Raw genomic sequence first — 23,882 nt, forward strand, 5'->3', positions numbered from 1 at the left:
TGTTTTTGTTGGTATTTTTACGGAAGATCCCAGCTGCCTCCCTGTTTCACCCCTCAGAGGGTGCAGCACAGCCACCGCCGCGTGTCCCTGCCCACACACGGGTGGGCGACAAGCGTGGCCCCACCAAATGGCGCCCGACCGCGGGCTTGTCTCCTCAGGCTGTTCTTCCACAAGCTCTCTCAGCCCATCTCACCCTCTGTGGGACTACAAGCTCCCAAACACCCCACAGTCAGGCGGCTTCAGGCGGCCCCACACACACACAACCCCCCTGGGGACCTTCCCCTAGCGCTGGGGTCCCCCTGAGCCCTGCTCCCCCCGGGCCCTGCCTCCTCCCCGCGGCGCCGGGGCCACACAAAGCGGGGCGGCGGCGGCGCCCGTGAGGCGGCCGCCCCTGCCCCCGTGTCCCTGCCCCCGTGTCCCTGTGTCCCTCTCCTTGTCCCTCTGTCCCTCTTCTTGTCCCCCGTGTCCCTATCTCTGTGTCCCTGTCCCTGCCGCTGCCCCCGCCCGGCAGCCGGGCTCGGGCTCGGGGCAGCCCCGCGGCGCCCAGCATGGAGCCGCCGCCGCCGCCGCCGCCTCAGGAGCAGCCGCCTCGCCCTCGGTCCCACACGGTGACCACCACCAGCAGCTCCTTCACCGCCAACCTGTCCGCCAGCTCCAGCACCCTCGCCTACGACAGGGAGTTCCTGCGGACCCTGCCCGGGCTCCTCATGGTGGCCGAGATCGTGAGTGGCGCCGGGGAGGGGGGCTCCGGGTGTGTGTGTGTGTGGGGACGGGACGTGGTTTCGGGTCATCGCTGTAAAATGTTCCTGCCCTGTTTTGATTTCACTCAGTTCGCCGCCTGGAAGAAACAAAAAATGCGTATAGCAATAAGTAAACAGGCGTTTCAGCGGTGTGGGTGAGGCAGCAGAGGCGGTGGGTGCCCGCAGGTGAGGCGCCCGCGGGGCTGCTCCTCACAGGGCAGCCCTCCGAGGGAGGCAGCGCTCCCGCCTGCTGAAAACACCTCCACGTTTTTCGTGATAACACCTCCGAATTATCGGTGATAACACCTCCAAATTATCGGTGAAAGCACCTCCAAATTTTCGGTAAAAGCACCTCCAAATTACCAGCCTGTGTACAACTAACAGGGGGCGAGCAGCCTGTGGGCTCCCACAGCCCCTGAGGTACCGTCAGCCCCTGTAGCGGGCGAAATTTGGGCTGATAACTGATTTTTGGAGGCTTTTCTTAATGACATTGATTTTACACGCTTTATAGTTTACGGTGCACTGATAGCTGTGACACGAGAGTTAATTAAGCAACTTATCTTCACTTTGTAGGTCAATAAAAACCATTTCCTTATGCTCCTGGTGATTAGATAGATACACATATGCCAAGAGGGATATGAGCCTTTTGGATGTGCCAATAGTTTTACTTTTTTGCAGGTGCTTTATAAGGTGTGAACGAATACACACACGGGCACACTCTGGGGTTTAGTCGCTTGTCTTCGTGGTAGGTAGCAAAAAATACAGCACTGGGGCTGCTCTGTGGGAGTGCCTGCCCCTCAGATCAGTGTGTTAAGCAACAGATACACAGCATCTCTGCTTAAAAACAGCACATCTGTTTTAAGTCAGCTCATCTACGCTATTAATAATTAAGGATCTCAAAGAGTCTGTTGCCCTGGCCAGTTTTTTTTGAGTTTCCTGTGTGATGCTGTGGGCTTTGATGATGATGGAAATATTACTGACTAGACCAGATTCGTTTCCAAGGCTTGAAAGTATCGAGCTTCGCTCCGGCGGTGGCATGACTTCTGTTTGCTGGCTTTGAAGTAAAATAACCAAGCAAAGCTTCGGGCTTACGTGCGATACAGAGCCTCTGGCTGGAGCAGTGCCCTTGGAGAGAGGATGCGTGTGACAAGGTGCCCGCTGCCGTGCGGACAAGGAGTGGTGAGCGCGTGGAGGCAGCGTCTGCAGCCAGCTGGAAACTTGTCTGGCAGCATCGCTGGGACTGCTGGCAGTCATTAATACGTAGTTCGTTGTAGGCAGGTTTCAGCTGTTAAATACAGGGGATGCTTTGCTGGCAGGGCTGTGGTGGATCCGTGAATAAAGTGTTAGTTTTCGAAAGAAAAGCTGCTTTCTTTTCTTTTCCGGTTACTAATTGCAACAAAATACTGAACCTGTCTCATGTTTTATCCGAAGAGTGATCCAGACTGTAAATTACGGGAGAGGTGCCCCTGTTGGAATACCACACGTTCAGTCTGGCTACAAACACTGTGTCAGCTGTGCTTATGTTGACCTACATGGCCATGAGACATGGGCAGACTCTTGTTGACCGTTCCTTGGAAGAGTGCTTTCCAGTCTGGGTTGACAGGCGAGGATATTTGCGTAGCTTTCCTTTCCAAACAGAACAGTGGTGGTTTCTAAAGGGTTTTGTTTCCTATCAGCCATTCCTGACTTGCAGAACAATTGTAAGATGATTCTTCAGCCACCATTTTGAGTGCTTGAATCCCTCAAATATTGACTCTGAGGGCCAATTTTGGTCTAAATTTCTAAAGTACCTCAGGGAAAACATTTTTACTGGCTTCAGGAAGAACCGCAAAGCTACCTGACTACTTAGGCTAGGGCAGAGTTGTGTCTCCACTGCCAACTTCCTCTTACGTACTTGTATTGACCAACAGCATGAAGACATGCCATCCAGGGCCAACGGAGCCAAGAGAAGTCTCTGAAGTAGCTGAACTTATCCTGGTTTCTAAAGAAGTATTTGAGAGAATGGAAGACAATTTTAATATAAAAAGCAGTAAGGCAGGCTCTATGGAAGTAGAGTATGGCTAGATACTGTCGTTGTGGCAATACTGTTGGTTCTTATTTTAATCACTTGACTTAACCCAGCTTATTTTAGAGCAGGTGGAGTGGATGTTTTGTGAAACTAAAGGAAAATTAATAACGTTTTAATGAGTACTTTTAGATGGAATTAACTTTAGATGGAATGAAACCAGTTATTAAATCAAATAAATGGCTTTTATATTTATGTATGTATATATTGGGCAGTGGATTTTGGTCAAACTTTTTCCACTAGTTCTGCATATTTCCTCTTTTTTGAGAGGAACCATGCTTTAGCAGAGCATGACGAGCTTTCCACAAGATCTGGATTTCAAAATTGGCCCTGAATCAGCCAGTTCCTGCCTGTTACGATCATCCCATACATCCAAAAGTTATGGCTTGCCTGCACAGATTGGCTGTGCAGGGTGTTCCTGACCCTCAGCACTGACTCAGCTGTCAGCACGGTCCTTCTGCTAACAAGTTGTAGACCTGTAAATGGGACGGACTGATGTGGGTGTCTGTATTTCAGTCTCAGGAGCTGACAGCCTGATACATGGCTTTCCGTCTGCACACCAAGCTCCGAGCTGCATCAGCTGTGGTAAATGCAACCCGTGCTTCTGCTGCCCCTGCTCTGGGGACACCTGCTAGATGGACCGGGAAGAGGGCTGCTTTTAGGAACGTGTTTTAGCCCTGCAGCTACTCATCAGCCAGACCAGACTTCCGTTAGGATGCTATGTTAAAGCTAAGCCAGGGGCTTGGAGCAAATCTCTGCTATTCTCCAGCCAAAGAGAATGGAAAAGCAGAAAGTTACCACAGTCAAATCTTCCAGTGCATTAAATGAAGGATCTTGAGCAGGTTTTGCCCCTTCTTCCCCGATTTGGGTGCTGTGAAGATGAAGCAGCTGCTGTGTGCGTTTCCAGACGGGCTGCTAACCAGAGGCAGTAAATTCAGAGTTACCCTCTCCTCCAAAGAGGTTCTTTGCAGTGCTGCAAAACGCTGATCTGCCATTGATCCGATCTGCTGCTCCCAATTCGTTCAAAATGAGTTAGCTTTACGAAGACAGGCTTTGTGACGGATGAGGTATTACCTGTCTTTGTGTAGCTGCTTTAAAGCCAGCATAAATCTGGGGTGAAGCTGACCACGGAAACTGAGCAGTAACAGAGCTGTGTGCCCAAGCCTGGTTCAGCTGAGCGTTGTAGCCCTGCACACATCCAGCTGGGGTGAACACGGGACTGCAGATTAAAGCGTGGGCTGTAAATCACCTGGTGCTGACAGATTGCCTGGGCCTTTTACATCTACGTCCGAGACCAGAGGGCATGCAAGGTTTTCCCATCCACTGGGGAAAGAGCTGGGGTCAGTTGATTTCACTGCAAAGAGCAATAGAAAATGCCACTGGGTGCATTTTTCCAAGCACTGAGGCTTTTGGGAACAGGCATAAAGTACAGCTTTGGTGTGTGGAAGCTTATCCACATTAGTTTTGCGCAGAAGTGATGATGTTTGTTGAACAGGGCAGTGGCTTCTGGCTGGGGAAACGTGGATTCACTGGCCCCAGTTGGCCAGGTGGCTCCTGACAGGTGAATGAATCTCTCTGCATTGCCGTAATTTCTCCGAATGACTTTTCTATTTGTAGAATATAGATACAAATCCTGGTGAGGCACACCGAGACCTCCTGGTGAAAAGCAGCGCGTGAGACGTAGGGCACGGTACATAAAGTCCCTAATTCAGATGTCGATCGCCTGAGTTAGCGCTGCAGTAAAAATACATCCTGTAGAAGGGAAGGGATGCTTATTCCCATAGTGCAACCCTCCCCCCCCAAAAAAAGGGGGATTTATATTTTCAAAGGAAGCAAATACAGCAATTTCCAGAGATGTCTTTTGAGCATTTCTTTCTGTACAGTGATGGCCCAGGAAGACCATATATTTGTCTTCCTGGGAATTTTATGGCTAAGATAAATGGTGGCTAGCGGTACCTCCTCAGCGCTTTAAATCAGCTTCTCAAGTCAAGCATTATGGATCACTTTGCAGAAGTGGAGAGTTTTGTGGTTGCTATGGATGTAGTTATAAAAATATTTACTTTCTAGTACAGCGACATTGATTCCTTCAGACTCTTGCTTCACACCAGCGTGTTGCTAGATACGGTGTCTCTCTTAAACTCGCCCGGGTGATTTTAGGGCTTGTGATGGCTATTTGTCCACGGCAAAAACAAATATTACAGAGCTGGAAACGGCTTGGAAGGTTGTTATGCCGCAGCTGCAAGTGAAAGCTTGTGGTGGTGTAATTTTGAGGAAATTGTGATTGCAGTCGCAATTCTTTATGCTGTTCCACGCGTTATTCTTTGAGTGAAATGCCCAGAAAAAAATATGTGCTTGAAACAGAAGCCTGATAGGAAGTTATTTACATTATTGGCACCGCCTAAAATTGGGATTCAGACTTTACATTTCTGGACAATAAAAATAATTTTGATTGCTGTTTCTTTATTCTTCAAATGAACCCTTGAAGGCTTAATTCAGGAAAGAAATCTTGTTTAACTTAGTTATTCCAGCAGAGTGGTGAGCCTCAGAATATTAAATAGGCATTGAAAGTCAAGTTAGACTTGAAATACCGAGGTTCCAAAAACAGAACAACTGGTAATTTCCAAGTGTTTGTTCAAAAAATTGTTTTTCTCCCTCAGTAAAAGCCTAAGAGATGCATCGAAACCTTTAGCAGATTTTCGGGTTTTGAACTGTTAGCAATAAAATTATATAAACGTTAGGAAAAACAATACAGTGGGAGCATGTACTGTGAAAAGCCTACAAGACAAAAGTTGTGCTTATTTTTTAAAGCTCTCTTTGCATGTAGCTTTTTCTCTGACTGCAGTTCAGTTTTCTGCCTGGACACCGTGCTCTTGCACCTCCAGTTCTAGGACAGCCCGCAGACACACAGAGGGAGAGTCATAAAGCCCCTTCCCTTACCTGAGGAGCAGGAAGACTTTGTCTTCCACCTGGAACAGTAGAGGTTTATTTATTTATTTTCCTTTTGCAGTCAATACTGCACTCAAGGCATGTCTGCTTGCAGGAAGGTGACGGCACTGAGGCATCTTCTGATGTGTCGAACAAGTGCTTTGCTTAGAAGAGCCGCGCATACGCGTGCTCTGAAAATGATTCACTTTGAATTACAGTGTTAAAGCTATTTGTAGTCATCTACCACTTCATCCACTCGCTTCATCTTTCTGCACATGAACAAGAAAACAAGAAAACAAAAGCCCAGGCTCTTTCCTTTGCTTTTGATCAGCTACAACTCTCACTGACATCAGTTCTCCCTTTTTTTGGGTGCTGTCATTCCACCGCTAGCCCGTGCCGTCCTTGGTGTAGTGGATACACACATCCGTGTGATTTCCAGCTTTCTCAAGGATCGTATCACTCTTTCAAGTTCTGTTTCCTAAAGCTCTTTTGTTCCCTGGGTGAGGTCAGGGTGCTTCCTTGGGAGGAGAGAAGCGCTTGGGTGACGCACAAGACAACAGAAGCCTTGGAAGTGGTGTGGAATGTGCTCCAAGCGCAGACAGAAGCACTACTGGGACTAACATGGTACGAGGATGAAAATGCCTCTGAAAGTGAGTGCTGATATTTGACAAAAGGTCAAAAATGCAAAGTATTCTCCATACCTCAAGGTTAAGGTGAACTATGTGTGAAATGTCATTATCTCTTCACGAGAAGAACACTCTAAGACATACTTAAGCATCGATGTTGTGGTAGGGTAGGTAGTAATTATAAATCAGCTCCTTCTCCCTCACCCCTGCTAACCTCTAGAAGAGAACCTTTCTCTACAAAAGTTCTCACGTAACCCAACGCTAGTTTTGAATAATTTTTGGCCTCCAGTAGCCTCTGTCGATGTTGGTGTCTGTCTATGTGCAGTCCTCCCACTATTTCTGATGGAATAGGTACAGCTTCCGAGTTGCTGAGATTTAGCATGGTGCTGTGGCTGGGTGCATCACCCAAGGGGTGAGTGAAGACAGTGGGCAGTGGTATTGTCAGATGCAGCAAATGATGGAGATCCTCATGCTGCTTTCTTTCCTAAATTGGATACAAAAACTGTACTTGTCTTTGTCTCTTTTCTATGTGTTTGGGGGTTGTTTTCCCCTTCATGTCCCATTCCGGTTTCCCTTTTCTGCACTGGGTGGGGCTCCTGCCTTCTCCTTGGGATGATTTATTTCATGCTGGTAAGACCTCAAGTGAGAGGATCTTAAAGAAGTGCGTGCCTGTCAAAGAAACAGTTTTCCATGCCGTGCATGATGAAGAGGTGCATGTGCTGGCAGGGTGATACTCATGCAAGCAGAGAAAGGAAGACAAGGAGGTTAATGGGCTGTGAGTCACACGGGACTCTTGCAAAACCATAAAAGTCCCCCAGGCTTCTAACCCCTGGTCTGAGCCATTAACAAAGTGCTTCTTCCACAGCAGCAGCAGGTGCCTTTCGCTCCTTGCCCTCGGGTGAGGGAAGCCCTCCTGCCTGCCTGCCCAGCCTGCTCTGCCCTCCATCCCACACCGACAGCACAGCAACAGGCAGGGTTAAAGCACCGGTGGCACAAGGATCCTTCTTAAATATTCAGTTCTCAAAACCAAAGAGAAATTCTCACGGGGACTCTGAGCCCTTGCAAGTGGAAAAACCTAGCAGGAATTATGATGCGCTCCCCTCGCTTGGTGAGTGCCTTCTCATTCAGCTTCTTCTCTCCTGGGAATAACGGTGCCATAAATTCAGTTTCTAATGGCCCTGCATATATCTGTGTGATGGTCTTTCTTTAGTTTATTTTTTTTTCTTTTGGGTAAAGTACATATAGTAACAGAGACGTATTTCTGCACTCGTTCCCATTTCTGTTCCGGAAAAGCAGTAGAAAGAGCGCCTGCAGGAAGAGCACCAAGCCCTCTTTTCTAGGGCTGAACTGCAAATAAATTTCAGCATCTGTCAGAGCTTTGGCAAGGTGCTTCTGCTCAGCAGTGCTCAGAGCCAATTCCTCTGGAAGGGGCTACGCCGATTTGCCGGCTTCTGGAAGGAGTGGCCAGGGTGTAGGACTGCTAAAACTGCAGAGGAGGAGGGCCCGAGTAATGGGAGAACCAGATGGGAGCTGGGGCTGGGCAAAGGAAGGCTTGGTGCTGACCTTACCAAGTGAAATGAAAGAGCTGGGGCTCGGTTCCTCATGCACTACTGCTGGATCCAGGCCTTACCAGATCACTACACAGACTCGGATCTGTCCTGGGCATGACTGCACTTCTACCAAGCACAAGGATGAGCATTTACACTCTTCATTTTTCCAAGGTACGTGCGTGCGGATGGTGCTGGTGCAACCACAGGTTTGCTGGGATAAAAACCTCCGAGGCAAAACAAAAAGAGTTGCATCAAATTGGTGTCATTAGAGGGAGGTTGTACCAGCGGCTTGTTCTTGGCAGCCACAATGGTTTTGGGCCAGTCTGAGATGAACTAAAATCAGTTTGTAGAACTGAGATGGTCTAAGTCAGCGTGGTGATAAGCAGCAATTTGTTGTCACGGTCTTTGGATATATCATAATCTGGTTATAAAGAATAAATCTATTAAAAATCCTGCCTAGGGCTGGAGGGAGGCCTTTTGGGAAAAGCAGTCTGATCCTCATCTCTGGTAATCTCTGTTTGTGGTTAGCTGATGGCCTGGTGTGCACAACTTGAAAGGGATCCTGTCAAGAGCCTCTGCTCCATACCCAAAACCAGGCCTGCTTGGTGTCATCAGCTCCAAGTGGGGCTGCTTTGCCCAGGCCTGTGTTTAAATAGATTCATGGTGATTCTGCACAGGCTCTGTTTATTCAGCCTTGAAACGAGACAGCCACTAACAGGGTCTTTTTTTTCCTTTATATGTATGTGTAGCCATTACATTAAAGAGTTTCTTTAACGTGTATTTTAGCAGCATCATCCCTTTTCTTCAACAATAGCACTCTCGCCAAGGCCGCAGCTCCTGCAGCAGGTAACAGCTGAGCAAGGCTGAACAGTTTGGAGAGAAGTACGAGGAACTACAGGAGAAACTCAAAAACGGAGACATGGAGGGTGCTGCAGGCAGGAATTAAAACACCGGGGGGCAGGGGAGCAAACAAAAGAAGCCTCCAACAAAAGGCAAACCTCTGCGAGGTGTCTTTAAAATGGCACTTCAGCTGATAAAATCAGCCTTGGCTGTCTCCAACTGCAGGGCAGAGCCTGACAAGGATCAGCTGAGGGGAAGGTGACTGTGGTTGGGTGCCTGTTACCACTGATGTAGTTTGAAGGCATAAACAAATGCACAATTGCCTTCTGTAGGCTCAGGGCACAGCCGTGATATGTACAGGGGAGGATGGCATTTTTACTTCATCCACAGCAGGGAAAAACACCCCAAATTGAAGCATCTGCATTGATTTGGTCTTAGTTTAATATTCAATGAGAAAAGATGCTCTCCTGGCTAATAGCTTCCCTGGAAGATCTGACTTTTATCTCCACCGTCTTCCTGTGTGATGCTAAACGAGGCGAGTAAGCCTGGCCTTCCAGTGTGCTCGCTTCTCTCCTTGTTTTCCGGGCCCCTGACTTTGGGTCCGAGGGGCAAAAGAAATGATTATTTGCAGTTGCAGCCAGGCCAGGAAGAGCTGTGCTCTGAAGAGGCAAAACACAGTGCCATGTTAAGCACTGTAGGGGAAAAAAAGCATTTTTCCAGCAAAATTTGGCAAGAAGTGGATACTTTTGACCTTATTTACAGTCTTTACAATTCTGAGGGCTGCGACCCGTTCTGTTGCTGCATGCAGGTGGTGGTATGGAGAAGGGGAAAGTACGTGGCCGTGTCATTACAGACTGTATTTACTAGGGATACAATGAAGATGGATGAAGAACTTTATTTCTTGCAGTGTTGCACACTGAAAGGTATTTTAACATAATACTTGTGCCTGCCTCTTGCTCACTCACTCCTCTGCCTCTTTGTCCCTGTCCTAATTTTGTAACTCTTTTAAGTTCTTTTAGTTTTGCTTTTGTCCCATTATTCCTTCAAGCCCTCTTGCCCAGCAGCTTTGGGCAATGTGCTGAAGGTTTGCTTCCCAAGGTCTTCATCAGGAGGCTGTGGGTGAATTATTGTGGCACGTTTGGCTCTGGCATTGCTGAAGGTGCTTTCTTTTGAGTAAACCAAATGCTTTTGGCTGAGTTAGCCGTAAATGCTCCAGGCACTGGGCAGATTGGACAGACTTGGTTTTCATCAGACCTACCACTATCTTGTGGGAAGACTTTAGAAAAAGGCTAACAAGTTCTTCAATATCAGAAACTGGGATATGTGGAAAAGTAGGATTTCTGTTAGAATTTCTGTTTTGAAGCCTCTCTGCATGCATAAGCAATGTTCATTGGGACGTACGGTACAGTCACAACAGCTATGTACTGTTGTAGATTGATAGTTGACCTCCAAGACAAAAATATTTCTTCTTCCCTATGGCATGACTAAGATGCAGCACAGTACAAATCAGTACATTATTAGTCTTTATTATTATTATTATTGTTGTTGTTGTTGTTTTTTGTCCTAATGCGTAGGAATTCGGCTATTGTCAGAGTCTGGATACCAAATAAAATTCCTACTGGGCGAAAATATAATTGTCATTGAGAAACACTACATTTAGTTTTGGAAAACCAGAATCCTTACTGTTTTGAGTAAATTCTTGCATTCATTTCACTTTAAAAGACAGTGTGCAAGAAGGAGATAATGAGCCACTTGACGAGATGGGAGCTCTTGTGGTGTGACTTCTGTTTGAACTATGACCTCCATGCAAAGATGTATAAAAAACAGTTTTAAAAATGTGACACAGACACCACTATAGTTGAATGGTGAGACTTTAAATGAGTGGAATAATGATAACCAGCTTTTCATGTTACTCATCACATCTTCTTCATTCCGTTCAGTATATTTGAAGAACTCTCCCTGTTCCTCTTCTCAGCAAAAGTAAGGACAGGAATGTAGAATAAGGTTTCCAAGCATTTTGTTCACTTTGGGGATTTTCTTCTAGACTTTGGCCATCGTGAAACATGACCAGACACTTGTACAAGGAATTTGACATTCTCTTTGTGCAGTAGGAGAGGATCACCTAGCAAATGTTTGCCTGAAGTAAGCAAGTCAAGGCAATGTGTTAAAGATGAGATGGGGAATCTTAGAAAGTGTTTTGCTAGGTCAAGTTACAATTAAACAGAGTACACAGCAATAAATGAGGTGGAATTCTCCAAGCTAGGTTACGTTCAGTTTTCATTTTCTTCCTAAAGTGAATAGAGGAATACAAGCCCCCAAAAGCCCCAGAACTACGCCCAAAGTCATTTTCGCTTCAAAACTGTTTTCTACTGAACTTTTTTTTTTTTTTTTTCCTGGAGGATCTCTTCAATTTGGGTCTCGTTTAAAACAGGATATTGTAGAGAGCAGCGTTTTGGAAGAAGAAGACATAATTCTGACTTGTGGTTGCTGCTGTTTCCCTCGCTGTTACATTGGCAATGTGCATAAGCAAGAAGATGAACCTGAGAAGAGGTGCAGATGGGGTCCAGAGGAGTTGATGGGAATGAGATCAGACTAAGATGTAATGCACACAGAGGGTGTTGTTATGAAGAGAAGGTAATAGTGAGTCAGATCTTCTTACTGTTAAAACCTGCCCTAGATTTTCCCCTGACTCCAGGCATGCCAACGGACCCGGGCGTGACACAAAAACAACATGAAAGCCGAGCTACCCAGAAGGTTGTACGCGCTGATCGGCACTCGAATTGTTTGTTGGGCTCTTAAGAAACAGCAACTCCTTTCCGATCCTCATTTCCTACCCACTTGTTAGCATCTGGTGAAGGATCAGCTGCGTTGTTCCTTCCGCTCGGTGCTGAAGAAAAGCATGTGCCCAGGAGCTTTCCTGGAGAGCTTGTTGCTTTTGCCAGCGCCGTGGATTAGTCTAGCGAAAGAAATCCCCTCCCTTAAGCCTTTCCTCTCCAGTACCTCTGTGTGGAGTACTTACTGTCAAAGGAGGAATTTACGTGGTGCTTTAAAGCTCCCCGATTGTCATGTACCCCACAGTACGAGCGAGCATCTTCCTCTGTGATGAAGCATTAGTTATTTTGTTAATCCACATCACTGTAACTTCATGATGCTATTAGATCCTAGGCTTCAAAGCAGCTCAGCATCACAGAAGTCAATCCAAACGTGTCCCAGCCCAACAAATGAATGTGTCCCATGGCTTTCCTGCCTCATCACTGGGTTATCAAGCAACATATGCTTTCTCCTGTATCAAAAGCAAATCACTGTGCACGCTGTGTTCTTCCTTTTCCTTTTGTGTGAACTTGCAAAACTCCCACCTAGTGATGGTTTTAAGTGGCCTAATTGCTTTCTGCTCCCTTGGTTTTATTTACTAACACAGGTAATATTGTGTGGCCTAGGAAGTTATATCATGTGTCTGTCTGTGGTTCATCGTAGCAGGCTGAGTTTTCAACGTGAGCATCTGTGCATTTAGGAATAGTTGGTAGCTTGAAGGAAGGGATATCTCTAAAATACAACTTGTGTATATATATATTTTTATTTTTCCCCAGTTTTCTAAGGAATTTTCACTCTTCAATTTGAATTTTCCTTTTTTTATTTGAAACTTTTGGGGAAAAACATACTAAATATCCCTGTCTGCAGGCAGGCTTTCTAAACCAAATGCCGCGGTGTCGCTGTGCGGGCTGCTGGCCTTCCCTTCCCCCTCAGTGGGAAAACAGGAACTTCAGAGCGGGAGGTAAATAGCTGAAATACTCAGCAAAGAGTATGTGAACAAAGGCTGCTAACACCTCTTCATTCTGCCCGCTCTCTCTCAGAGGTCCAGGGCGGCTGAAAATCCTGGCTAGCAAGCTGTGATCTCAATCTGGGAGGAGGGAAAGGGGAAAGGTGTGGAAGTGAGCTAAGTAAATAGCACTTAGGTGGTTGTATACATCGGGGATGTTATAAACAAAACTACAGGAAAAGGCTTAGAGTTTTTTAGAAGAGCTGTTTGGGTGGGAACGGAGCCTGCTCCTAGACCAGAGCAAGCCCTGTAACCCCCTCGCTCCCTGGGTGTTGCTGTGCTACGTACAGCTCTCCCCCTGACACTTGGCATGCAGGCTGCATCGCTTGCTGTTTCTGAATTGCAGGTCAAATGCAGACAGCCTTCAGAGTCGGTTGCTGCATTTTTTGGGTATCGGTACCGCCAGGTCGTGACCACCTCCACCCAGCCAGTGCCTGACCCCAGCACAGGTCCTGCTGCCTTAACCCGTGACGAGCTGTGAGCCGAGCACGGCAGAGGCAGCTGATGGATGGTAAGCGATTGGAAATTTGGTGCTGAAGGCTGGCGGGGTGACTGCCCTCTGCCTGGCTGACTGCCACGCTGCCCTGCTGAAGGTCGGCAGTGTGCAGGGCCATAACCTTGTCCTCTCTGCCCCACAGTTCAGCCTGTGCCTACGCATGAAGCCGTGCCCTGAGACACAGCCAGATGTCTTGGCCTTCTGACTCCGCTTCTGTAAGGGGTGAGGACCAAGCCCAGTAGGGTGAGATGAAGAGCAAGCAGTGCTTGTGTTTTAGATTGACGTTCAGAGCTCAGGCTGAGGTTTGCCTGTCTTCTTTAGGACAAAATTCCAGTCTGTGCAAGGGAGGTGAGCCCCCTTTGCTAGATTAATTTGGGGGTTGTACTGCCCTTCGGGCTAACAACCTGCTTGTCTCCCAGAAGAAAGTGCCATGCCTGTAGAGGAGCTAGAAGGAAAATGTGTGGGGAGTATCTTTCCACTGTGACTTGGAATTGCTCTAAATGCTTCTCTTCCAGGCATATGACACCCACTAATCCATAGCCCCTGTAGTTTGCAGCAGTTCTGAAGTCTGGGAGCTGTATTGGAAAATACGATTTAGAGGCAAAAATGGAGTTGAATATGCATGAAAACCCAAAGGCTCCTGTGAGAACAGAGAAGCACAAATGCCTGCAGTGAAAGCAGCAGCCGAGAAGGACTTGTCCTCTCGATTGTTTCCTGACTTCTGTTTTTATGTACTCCAGGAGGCAAATTCAGAAGCTCTGACTCCAGATCAGTAGCTCTGCAGCGCAGACAGCTGAAAAGGTCTCCATGCCTTGCTGTTCGCAGCAGCACACAGCTCAGGGTATGGTGATAACCCAAGCCAGAGATTTGTTTACCTTGGCCATGCTGGGCAGCAGAGTGCAGTAGTTCAGGAGCAGCTTTGGGAGCTGCTCTTGCAGGGCAGCAGCCTCTGACAGAAAAGCAAAGCAGACATCTGAGGGGCGTTAAATCACTTCTGTTCACCTATTTAAACCTGAATAAGCCAGTGTCTTCAGGCCTTGATTTTTTTTTCTTAATTGGAAGCTTGTTTTACTTGAATTAGAAAGCTGACATTTGCAGCCAGTTGTTTTGTTCTTTGTTTACACAAGGCCCATTGAAGCAGTTGGGGAACATTATACCCTGGCTCACACGCAGGCATATATACTTAATTTATGACTTGGGTAGTTTGAATTTCAAGTGTCAGGTATCCCATGGAGCTTTTTACTTTGTTCTCTTATGCTGCATGCACCACTTGAGTATTCATCACAAAAAGCTGCCTGGTTGTGGGAAGTCCTTCAAGCTTGTGGGCTTTTTTCTCCAGAACCTTAAAAATACAAAGTTATGGAGCATGATGACAAGCAGTGATCTAAAAGTATATCTCATCCACAGTGTCTGTTACTTGTTTGTCCAGCTAATTTTCTTCCCTTGGCATTAATATTTTTGCTTGTGTACAATCCTTCATCTTAAAATTGCTTTTTCACCCAAAACTGCTCTGCAAATATTAATTGTGGTAACAGCTCTTAAATAGGTCTCTAGTGCAAATTCTCTATTAGCCCTGGCGCTGCTTCCTTCAAAGTAAATCCCTTATACTGCTACTAGGATGAAGAAAACACACCAATATTTATGTTTCTCTCTTCATCAGTTGTGTCTTGTCAACAATTTTAAACACAGCTTTTAGTGCAATCTTTAATACAGCGGTGACAAATGGAGGTTTGAGAAAAGGACGTCTGAAAGCTGACTTCAGATGAATTGAGATTAGAAGTGAAGCCAAGGTTTTCAGCAACCAGAGCAATTGGCATCATGGCAGTTTATGTAGAAACAAGGTGAATCCCTTCACATGCTGAACATGTACACCAAGATGTCCTCTCTTTCCAAAAAGCACTCTGTAGGTTGAAGCCTTTGCACGATTGCCCATGTGGCCAAAAGGGGCCTTTCTGACTGTGAAGTCTGTGTACACAAATGCCTCCAGAAAAGTACATGCAAATGTAAGGTATTTACAGACATTCTTTGTTGTTGTTACATTAACTGCAAAATGTATTCGAGAAGGAAAACAAGTTTGCCAGATCAGAAAAAAGATTTTCCCATGAATGATGTACTGCTACCAGGTGAGAATTGTTCTTTGTGAAATCCGTAATCTCTACCCAAAATGTGCATAATGGTTCCTGGGGTTGAACTTTTATGTATGGGACTAGATATTGAAGTAGCCAAGAGGTACAATAAGCTTCTAGATAGGCAGACAACAACAGATCTGGATGCAGTCTCATTTTCATATGTCTTCTGTTTGTCAGGCAACAACTGCTTCAGCTTTTGATGACTGGAAGGCTTCCTCTTACGGGGAGCAAAAATTTTGTATTGTACAAAACCAATTTCTGTGTGTTCAGCTGGAAATGAAAAGATACTTTCAGTCTAAAAAAAAAATATAATAGAATGAGCATTTAATGTTTTACTCATCTTTAAATGGAAGTAGAATGCAGCAATAGGCTTTTCTATTAGATATTCTCTTTGTTTTTCCCATTCTACCATGCCTAGCTTGATGACTTTGTATTGTAAGTATAGAGTAAAATAAAAGTTATTCCCAAAGAAGTAATGAGTTTTTTGCTGTAATGTAGCAGCAGAGATTTGTGAAACAATACAGTGCGTCCGCTAATTATAGGCATCCCTATTTACATGGCCTAACAGGAAGATGGAAATGTAAAAATAGCAACAAAGAGATGGTGACATTATTAAAAAAGCAGCTGTACACAGCATTGTTCTCTTGAAGAACGTAGACAGCGTTTAAACAAAGTTCACTACATAAATAATCAGTCATAATTCATGAGTAACCATGGCTAGGAATTCTCTTTTAAAAATAGTTCACCTTATTAATGTACAAATGATGGCAGAATGACTCTCTTTGTGGATGGGTGTGTTCAGCATGTACACATGCTCCGATTCTTAAAAATAACTCGTACAAATCATTGCAGTCTATTGAGAAACCAGTATTTTTCTACCCCCAGGAGCCTGAAATCTTTGTGGGGAGAAAGGAAGATAGAGTACTATAAAACTTCTTCCAAAGGAGAATTCTGTATGTAGCTAGAAGAGGTGAGATCAGTGTAGAACCTAATGGTAAGTCAAACATCTTTTCATTTATACGAATGCATTAAAACAAAATAGCAAACCCTCCTACCATTAAGTTCATTAAGAAACAATGGTGCTTGTAGTGATAATAATAACAGATATTAATAGCCATACTGGGGAAAACACATTCAGCCAGACACATATGACTGTGTATCTTTGAAGCTCAGACTTCACTTTTGAGCTTTTCCTGTTTAAATCATGATAAGAAAGAAAAGGAGATTTGTGGCAGCTAGAGATTACTGAAGCTGATAGTCTTTCTTTCTAATTTTTCTCTGAAAGCGGTGTCACTGCCTAACAGTATCAGGGATAAGCGTGTATTCAAGGTATGCAGTAGGTTAAACCTGCACACTCACAGTTTGTGCATCATCAAGGAGAAATTATATCCAGAGCACTAGGACTGCACCATGGTCTTTACCTCCAGAAATACATCCTCTACTTGAGGTGACAGTTTGCAGCCCTTCTCAGAAAAAAATACCGTATCTTTGTGAACCAATGTTAAAAAGCACTAATTTTGCACAAAAGAAAGGTGGTATGCTCAGCTTGTTCTCCAAAAACCCTAACCCAAAAACTACTGGGTTGGGGGGCACAAACCCAATCCCACAGGTACAACTGCAGCTGTGCTCCCGAACCCCCTTCTGTCTCAAGCAGAGATAGGAAATTTGGTATCCATAGAGATTGCTTCCCTTGTCCAAACCTCAACTTCAAATCTCAAAATAAGAATTAAAAAAAAAAAAAAGCCAGTATGTTTTCCCTGTTTGTTTAATTTTTAAATGAATGGGGATATTTTAAAATTGAAATCGGGCATCATATGGTTTTGGTGATCAAACTCACAAAGAAACCAGCTCAATGAATTACTCGTGTGTCTCATTCATGGGTCACATGGGCTGTATTTTTGCATCTGTACTGCCTGTATGGGGCCAGGACTATTCAAATGACCTGTTTGTGAATGTTACTCCTCAGAGAAATCAGCTACAACCTTTACAAATGCATTCATATTTGCATGTTAAATACAGGAACATTTAACCTTGATTTGCCTATTTTGATGATTTATGACAAGGGTTTTAAGAGAAAAAAAGAACAAAATATGGAATTGATTTGCTAGTTTTAAAACTAAAGGTGGTTGTATTGGATCTTCAAGAGTATTTTTTCCTAAAACGCACATCTAGAGGCTGCACAAAAACAACTGTTAGGAAACACAGAGAAATATTTATCCCATCTAACATGTGTTTGTGTGTGACTATTTTGCTTTGTAATTTTGAAGTTCATCCTTGGAAACAGTGCTAAGTGAAATTGTCTCAGAGAGTACCTGTAAAAAGCAGATCATTTTGTGTTTGGATCTAACAAACTCTTACTTTCCATGTTCCCTGCCTGCTGCCAAAGAGGAAAGCCCAGCAGGAATTCAAGTGAACAATGCCTGGACCCACAACACCATCAGCTGCAGCCCACGGCGTTGGCCGTAGCAGCACCACTTACTTCTCCTGACGCTGTCAGGAAGCTGTGGAGGCAGTAAAAGGTGAATTTGAAATCAGCAGCGTTGCTGCACAATAACAAGGTGTTTCTTGTGGAAATGCAAGGTGGTGGGAGTAACCCCTGCCGTGCAGGAAAAGGGAGCAGCAGCTTCCCTTTAATTCACATCTGTCACCGCTGTTGGAGAAGAGGCCGGGCGGTCTCCTTGGCTGAGGTCAGGTTTAGAGGAGGTGGAGGTCATTGCCTTCCCCCTGTTGCACTAAATGACCTTCCCAAGAACCAGTTAAGTGCTTTTCTTGTGCAGGCTGTTTGTCTGCGGCGATTTTTTGCACCACTCCTCTTTATTTTTACGTTAAACTGTGCCACCGATGGAGGAGCTGATAGCAGGAACCAGCGTGTTCCCAGTCAGCTGCGGCAGCTCCGGGTGTTTGAGGACAGAGGCTGATCCCAGATCTTTCTCCTGACTGACCTGGGAAGGACCCATCACTCTGTCTTCTGCATAAAATGTACTTTTGTCAGGTAAAGGAACAGTACGGGCAAAGGCCAGGGTGTGTCTTCTGCTTAGGGAGATAAAGTGATGGCTAGCAAGGGTATAACGCGCTAATATGTGTAATGCACAGCGAAGTGCACTGCCGATATAAATGTCTCTGTGTGCGCAGCTCCTCAGGCAAAACACGAGCATTAAGCTCGAATTTACAGGCATCGGGAAGCCGTCGGTAAACAGATGTGTGCTCTGAATGCAGCCCACGAAAACCTAAAAGCACTTAATGTGGAAAGTGCCCTGGGACACGGACCAATCTTTATGCTTTGTACACATTTTCATGACCTGTTAATGATCAACCACTGCTCTGCTGAGAAGATAGATTTCATAACGATATCATTCAAGCCGCTTTCTTCGCCGTGGTGTGAGCCTGTTCCTCGCAGCTCTGCTTTAGAAACAAGCGGTGGTATATTGCTGTGGCCTGCACCTGATCCATCCTATCCCATTAACACTTTTGCAGCTTCCAGTTCTCTGTTTCCAGGGTCTCCTGCAGGAAGGCGAGGCCAGTTAAAGCCATTAGCTGGTCACGGTGGTTGTGATGGATTGGCTCAGCAGCCCCTTTCGTTCAGCATTAGCAACAAATATTGAAAATCTGGAGAAAAGCGTAAGAAGGAGGGCACACAGAGCAAGATCCATCCTTGCTGTAGCTTTAGGGCTTCGGGCAAGTTGCACGTGTAGGGATTTCCAGAGCTGAAGGCTGCCTGTTGTCTGTCATGTATATAGGTCATAGCCATGGGCTGATCTGTCTTCCAGGGCCTGGTGGGATATTTTTTAAACCTCTCATATTCCTGGTTTCCTTGACATGCCGTAGCAATGAATTCTGTAATTTGGTTATGTGTTGTTTGTTTATTCATTTTATTTTATTTTATTTTATTTTATTTTATTTTATTTTATTTTATTTTATTTTATTTTATTTTATTTTATTTTATTTTATTTTATTTTATTTTATTTTATTTTATTTTATTTTCATTACCACTCACTTCTGCTTGTTTTCCAGCTTTCTGCCTGATAGTTTAATTGGATGCTTCTTGCATTGTGAAGCCTAATCCAGCCCTTACTCCCTTCTCTATGCCACCCACCATTCTGCAGGCTTCCATCATATCCTCCTTCGGCCTCAAATACCAAATTGGAGTTATCTTTTTTCGGCCTTACATTTCTTTCCTTGCAGAAGCCTTTCTCTGCACCTTGATTTTGATGGGTGATGGGACACCCTGTGTTTTCCAGAAAACATCTTTGGTTGTTTTAATTGAAGCTTTGTCTTTTTGGCCTGTTACTGCTGTTAGCTCCAGTCTCACACATTCCACGCCTGTTTCTCAGGTGAAGCAAGGGCTTAACATCATAATTTGCTGCTGGGACAGACAGGATGATTTCTTTACTCCCTCCCACCCCTGAGATATTTTTGTAAGCTTTTGACTGCAGTGAGCCGGAGCACTGGATCTCAGAAGACTCCTCACGAATGAGTTGCGGTGGAGTCAGTGGCATCAGCCGTGGAGGCGAGAAGAGGAATGCCTTTGTGATTTATTCATCCGAGCTGCCGGTAGACTCCTTAAGTCAACACGAAACTGGGGTGTGCTACTGCCTTTCGCTGAGGTATGATTTTGTGCCCAGGCAGCACTGCAGCATTGCACACCCTTTCTGATCAGAAAAGTAAGTTTGCAACTTGGTGCTCCAGGACTGGCTCTTCTCTACTGACGCAGTTGTGGAGAGGCCTGGCCTGGTACTACACACGAAGGCACTTTTGGGCTCTTTTCTGGGGAACTGAGGTCATTGTGGGAGGACTTCTCTGATCCTTGGAGCTGTGGGAAAGGCACTGGAGGACTCTGTCAGCTCTTGAAGGACATGGTCTGAGTTCTCACTGTAAGATAGGCGTCCTCCCTCTGGAATGAAATAATCTGTCAGTGGGTGTGAGGTTAAACAATTTCAAGCCTGGGTCAGAAGGTTTTTCTGTGTGGCCTGTAGTAGGATTTGGACTAAACTCCTGAGAAAAAGAGGTCACTCTCTCTGTCGAGAAGGCATACTGCTGGAGTAGGCTTGGACACTTGATGCTTCCAGTAGTTTCCTCTCAAGTGAAAGCTGTTCTCAATAACAGTTCTGTGGGAGATTTCTCCTTTCAAGTAACGGTGAGCATTGCCAGCATTTCAAGCTCTTATGTTTGGCCTTTCATGAGGGGTGCTTGCTGCCATGGAGCCAAGAGTGTGACAGAAAGTTAGAAGACTAGCGAGCAGATTCGATGCTGAAACTGCTTTAAAAGAGTTTCAGAAATGTTCAGACAGTGTTCAGAAATTCTATGAAAGTAAAAAGTGCTGAATTTTGCACATTTTTATTCCAAGTTGTTGTAGTGTTTCATGTCAAAAAAGTATTTGCAACTGGGGAAGAGACACAGAGGTCTAAGACAATGCATTGCTTAAATTAATACAGAGTACGTTAATTAACACGGCCCGTGAAATTTCAAAGATAGTTCAGGAAGGATCTGGCATTTCTAGAAACTGTAGCTGAGAGATCTCTTTTGAATTGATTTGTCTTTGCATCTTCACTGAGCATTAATAGAAACCCAAATTTGAATCCTTCCAAATCCTTCCAACCCTTTCAATCTGTGAGGTTTCAGCATTGTGTGCAAATCGCCCCTCTGGCATTACAGGGCCATCGGGGTTATTTCGGCAGGTTGCTCTCTGTCTTCCCCCTCCACCTTTCTCTCCTGGCAGGTGATTCTTGTGTGAGGAAATAAAACTCCCACTCTCGCTGATGGTGCTAGAGCTTTTAAAATATTTTTCAGAAAAAGCAATGGCTGTGCTCCCTCTAGTGACAGACGGTGAAATCGGTGGATATCCCTTCGTGTACTAACAGCATGTATGGGAGCTCAAAAACTCCAATTAAAGAGAGTATTTAAATGCATTGCAAACATTTTACTCCATTTCATCTTGGCTGGAAGAAAATATCATTCTGTATCTGTCAAACATAGGGCAAATAAATCTTCCTGTTACTACAGCTGCCTGTCCTGGTCATGTCTTACAGGCACAATAGAAAAGGAATGCCACTTTTTCACCTTTTTATTTTTTAAGTATCTATTCCCTCTATCTCCCTTCCTGGATATTTTGGTTCGTGGTATCAGAGCCTACATTTTGATGTCTGTGAAATTTTTGTGCTCTCCCAGCCCACAGTAGACCCCCTGGGATTTTTTGCAGGCAGAGGACAACCAAGGAAAGAAAAGGATGGAGGCTGAGACATTCATAGGCTGCGTGTGCTGCTGCTGAGGTAGCTCCTGACTGGTGATTTAATAGTGAAATAAAGAAGTGCAATAATTTAGAGTGGTCTCTCTTTCTTCTCATAGTAAATCTGCTTCCTTTGGAAGGAGATGCAAGATGTCGTGCTGGAGCCCATCCATGGTTAGGTGCCTGAATACAGGAGACAACTGTTTCTGCAAATGCACAGCTCTTCTGGTCTCCTTCTACCATGATTTCCATCTATGCCAGTAGCAACACTGTATAAATCCTGTAATACTTATGCATACAGTTAGCTGAAACGGTCCTGGGAAGCGTCTTTAGGATAAAGAATATGAAAAGCTCGAGGCAAACATGCCAAAAAGTTTTTATTTCATGAAGCTAGATGAGCCTTGGGTTTTATTCCCTGTCAGTTCTGCCACAAAGAGACTTCTTTTTCCTTTGAAAGGGATGCATAAACATCTTTAACTGTGTTGCTGAGTTAACCAGGCAGGATGAATGCTGCAGTTTTTGTAACGTTAACGTCACTGGAGAGGAATCACGGAATATATCACAGGCGTTTTAAATATAGTTTGCAAGTACGGTTTTAGTTCTGCAATTTTCAAGCTACTTCTGAAAGCAAAACTGAGTAGACAGATCCAAGCTCAACACCTGCTTTCGTACCTGCTCGTTTGCACCAGCAACACGAGACAAGATCTATCTCATCTACAAGGCAACAAAGCCTTTCTTTTTAAAGTAGTCTGATACTTCTGAAGTTCTCAGCATTGCAGAAAAAAATATGGCACTTATTTAAGGGTTTGAATACGCAATTAAGCATCTAATTTTAAACTTGCCCGCTCAATAATATCGGACGCTGCTACCAAGTTATTTCCTTTTTACGGTATCTGCCAACTGCTGAAGTATGCATTAGTACCTTTGGCATATTAATGCAGTCTGGTAATGGAGGTATCTGATCAAGTGGCAGCCAAATGATCACAGAATAGATGTCCGAGGTAAAATCATAGACTGCAATAAACAAGGGAAAACTGCCTGCCTTTATGATTTACTGGTGAGTGAAATCCATACCTGACTTGAAGAACTGGACCCTTACAGTCTGATGAGCCAGCCCCCCTTTCAGTAACTACCACAAGTATTATTTCTTCTCTCCTTGGCGTTTTTTCTTCCCTTTCTCAGAGTCATTTCAGACAGGATCATGTTGTGTTCCTGTAATTCTCAATAAGAATATTCCGACTTGCTCATAAGTTCAGATCAAAATACTTGGCTATTACCAATACACATCATTAGATTTATGTAGTATGATGAGCTACAGGCCTTTCCCAGTTCCTAAGCAGGGCTTTCTCCATCTGAAGTCCTGAAGCAAGCTGTGTGCTTCTGTACACATGGATGCCTGTGAGCACTCCCCAGGTATTCAGCTGCTGGTCTTTGCTTTACAGCATTGCATACCTATCACTTATGTGCCATCTCCTGTACACCAGAAGCTCACTGAGATGGCATTTAAATATAGCCATAGGCCAGTTGTTCCCAGCAGGGAGGTTTGTTATCAAGTCATCAGGAGAAGTGGTGCTCTTGGCTCCAGCAGATGCACCAGTGCCGTGCAGTTTGTACCTGATCTGTTGAACAGTAAACATAATGCAAGGGGCAGTCAAAATATTAGGAGACGGGCTTTAACACATCCCAAGCTATCTCCGTACTTAAGGTGCTGAAAAGACAAGCTGATAATGAAAGACTTGTCTAGCTGTCCATGTTCCTTTGATTCCTTAGATATTTGGTAGATGCTGTTGGCCGGCGTGAACTTTAAATCAATTTATTGCCGATGTAAACATGCGCAATAAAACCATTCGCCGTATCGTTTAACTATGCACAGAGTGAATTGTTGACCATGAGCTGCTCTGACCTTTTCAGGTCTAATCAAGAAACGTGAAATATTATTTCAGCTTGTCAGCTCCGGTAATGTGCAGTGAGAGTGTCTGGCTCTAACCGAAAATGTCAGACGCACTCTAATCTGCAACCCATCAAAGTTACGATGCATACGAACCAGGAACTGGTTAAGAATATAAATCTGAAACGTCCACGGTGCTTAGATAAATTGTTCTGCCATTTATATGGGCTAGCTAAAAACACGCATTAAAAGCAATTTTTCGGACTGCGTGCAAGATATATGGCTGTTTGTGTATTAAAATGGTCTTCAAGGAGAGATGGTAATAGCACGTTAGAATATTACTGGGGAAAAAACAGTTAACAGTGAGAATACCAATGCTCTAGTTCATGCCTAGCCGGCTTCACCGTGTGGTTATGTAAGGTTGGTGGGCTCCTGTACCTTCAAAATTGTCCTTCTTGGCTGTAAGAACTTGCTGCTTGTGAAGTTTTTGCTGTTCTCAGAAATAACCCATTGTATAAGCTGAGATGTTTTTATCAATCTCGTTTGGGTTGAATTTAGCATAAACATTTTTCATAGTCTTGCG

At 44.8% G+C, this 23,882-nt stretch overlaps 1 protein-coding gene across 2 annotated transcripts in view; it reads left to right on the plus strand.

The window, feature by feature from the left end:
* The first annotated feature begins 358 nt into the window (after positions 1 to 358).
* Positions 359 to 23,882, plus strand: part of CMTM8 (CKLF like MARVEL transmembrane domain containing 8) — a 33,391-nt gene continuing 9,867 nt past the window's right edge. For both annotated transcript variants that reach the window (XM_082752798.1, XM_082752799.1), the window contains exon 1: positions 359 to 722. In XM_082752798.1, the coding sequence (XP_082608924.1) occupies positions 549 to 722 (174 nt within the window). In that variant the 5' untranslated portion in view covers positions 359 to 548. The remainder of the gene's footprint in view (positions 723 to 23,882) is intronic.

Source organism: Aythya marila, assembly GCF_965140915.1.
Source record: "Aythya marila genome assembly, chromosome: 2".
NCBI classification, from domain to species: domain Eukaryota; kingdom Metazoa; phylum Chordata; class Aves; order Anseriformes; family Anatidae; genus Aythya; species Aythya marila.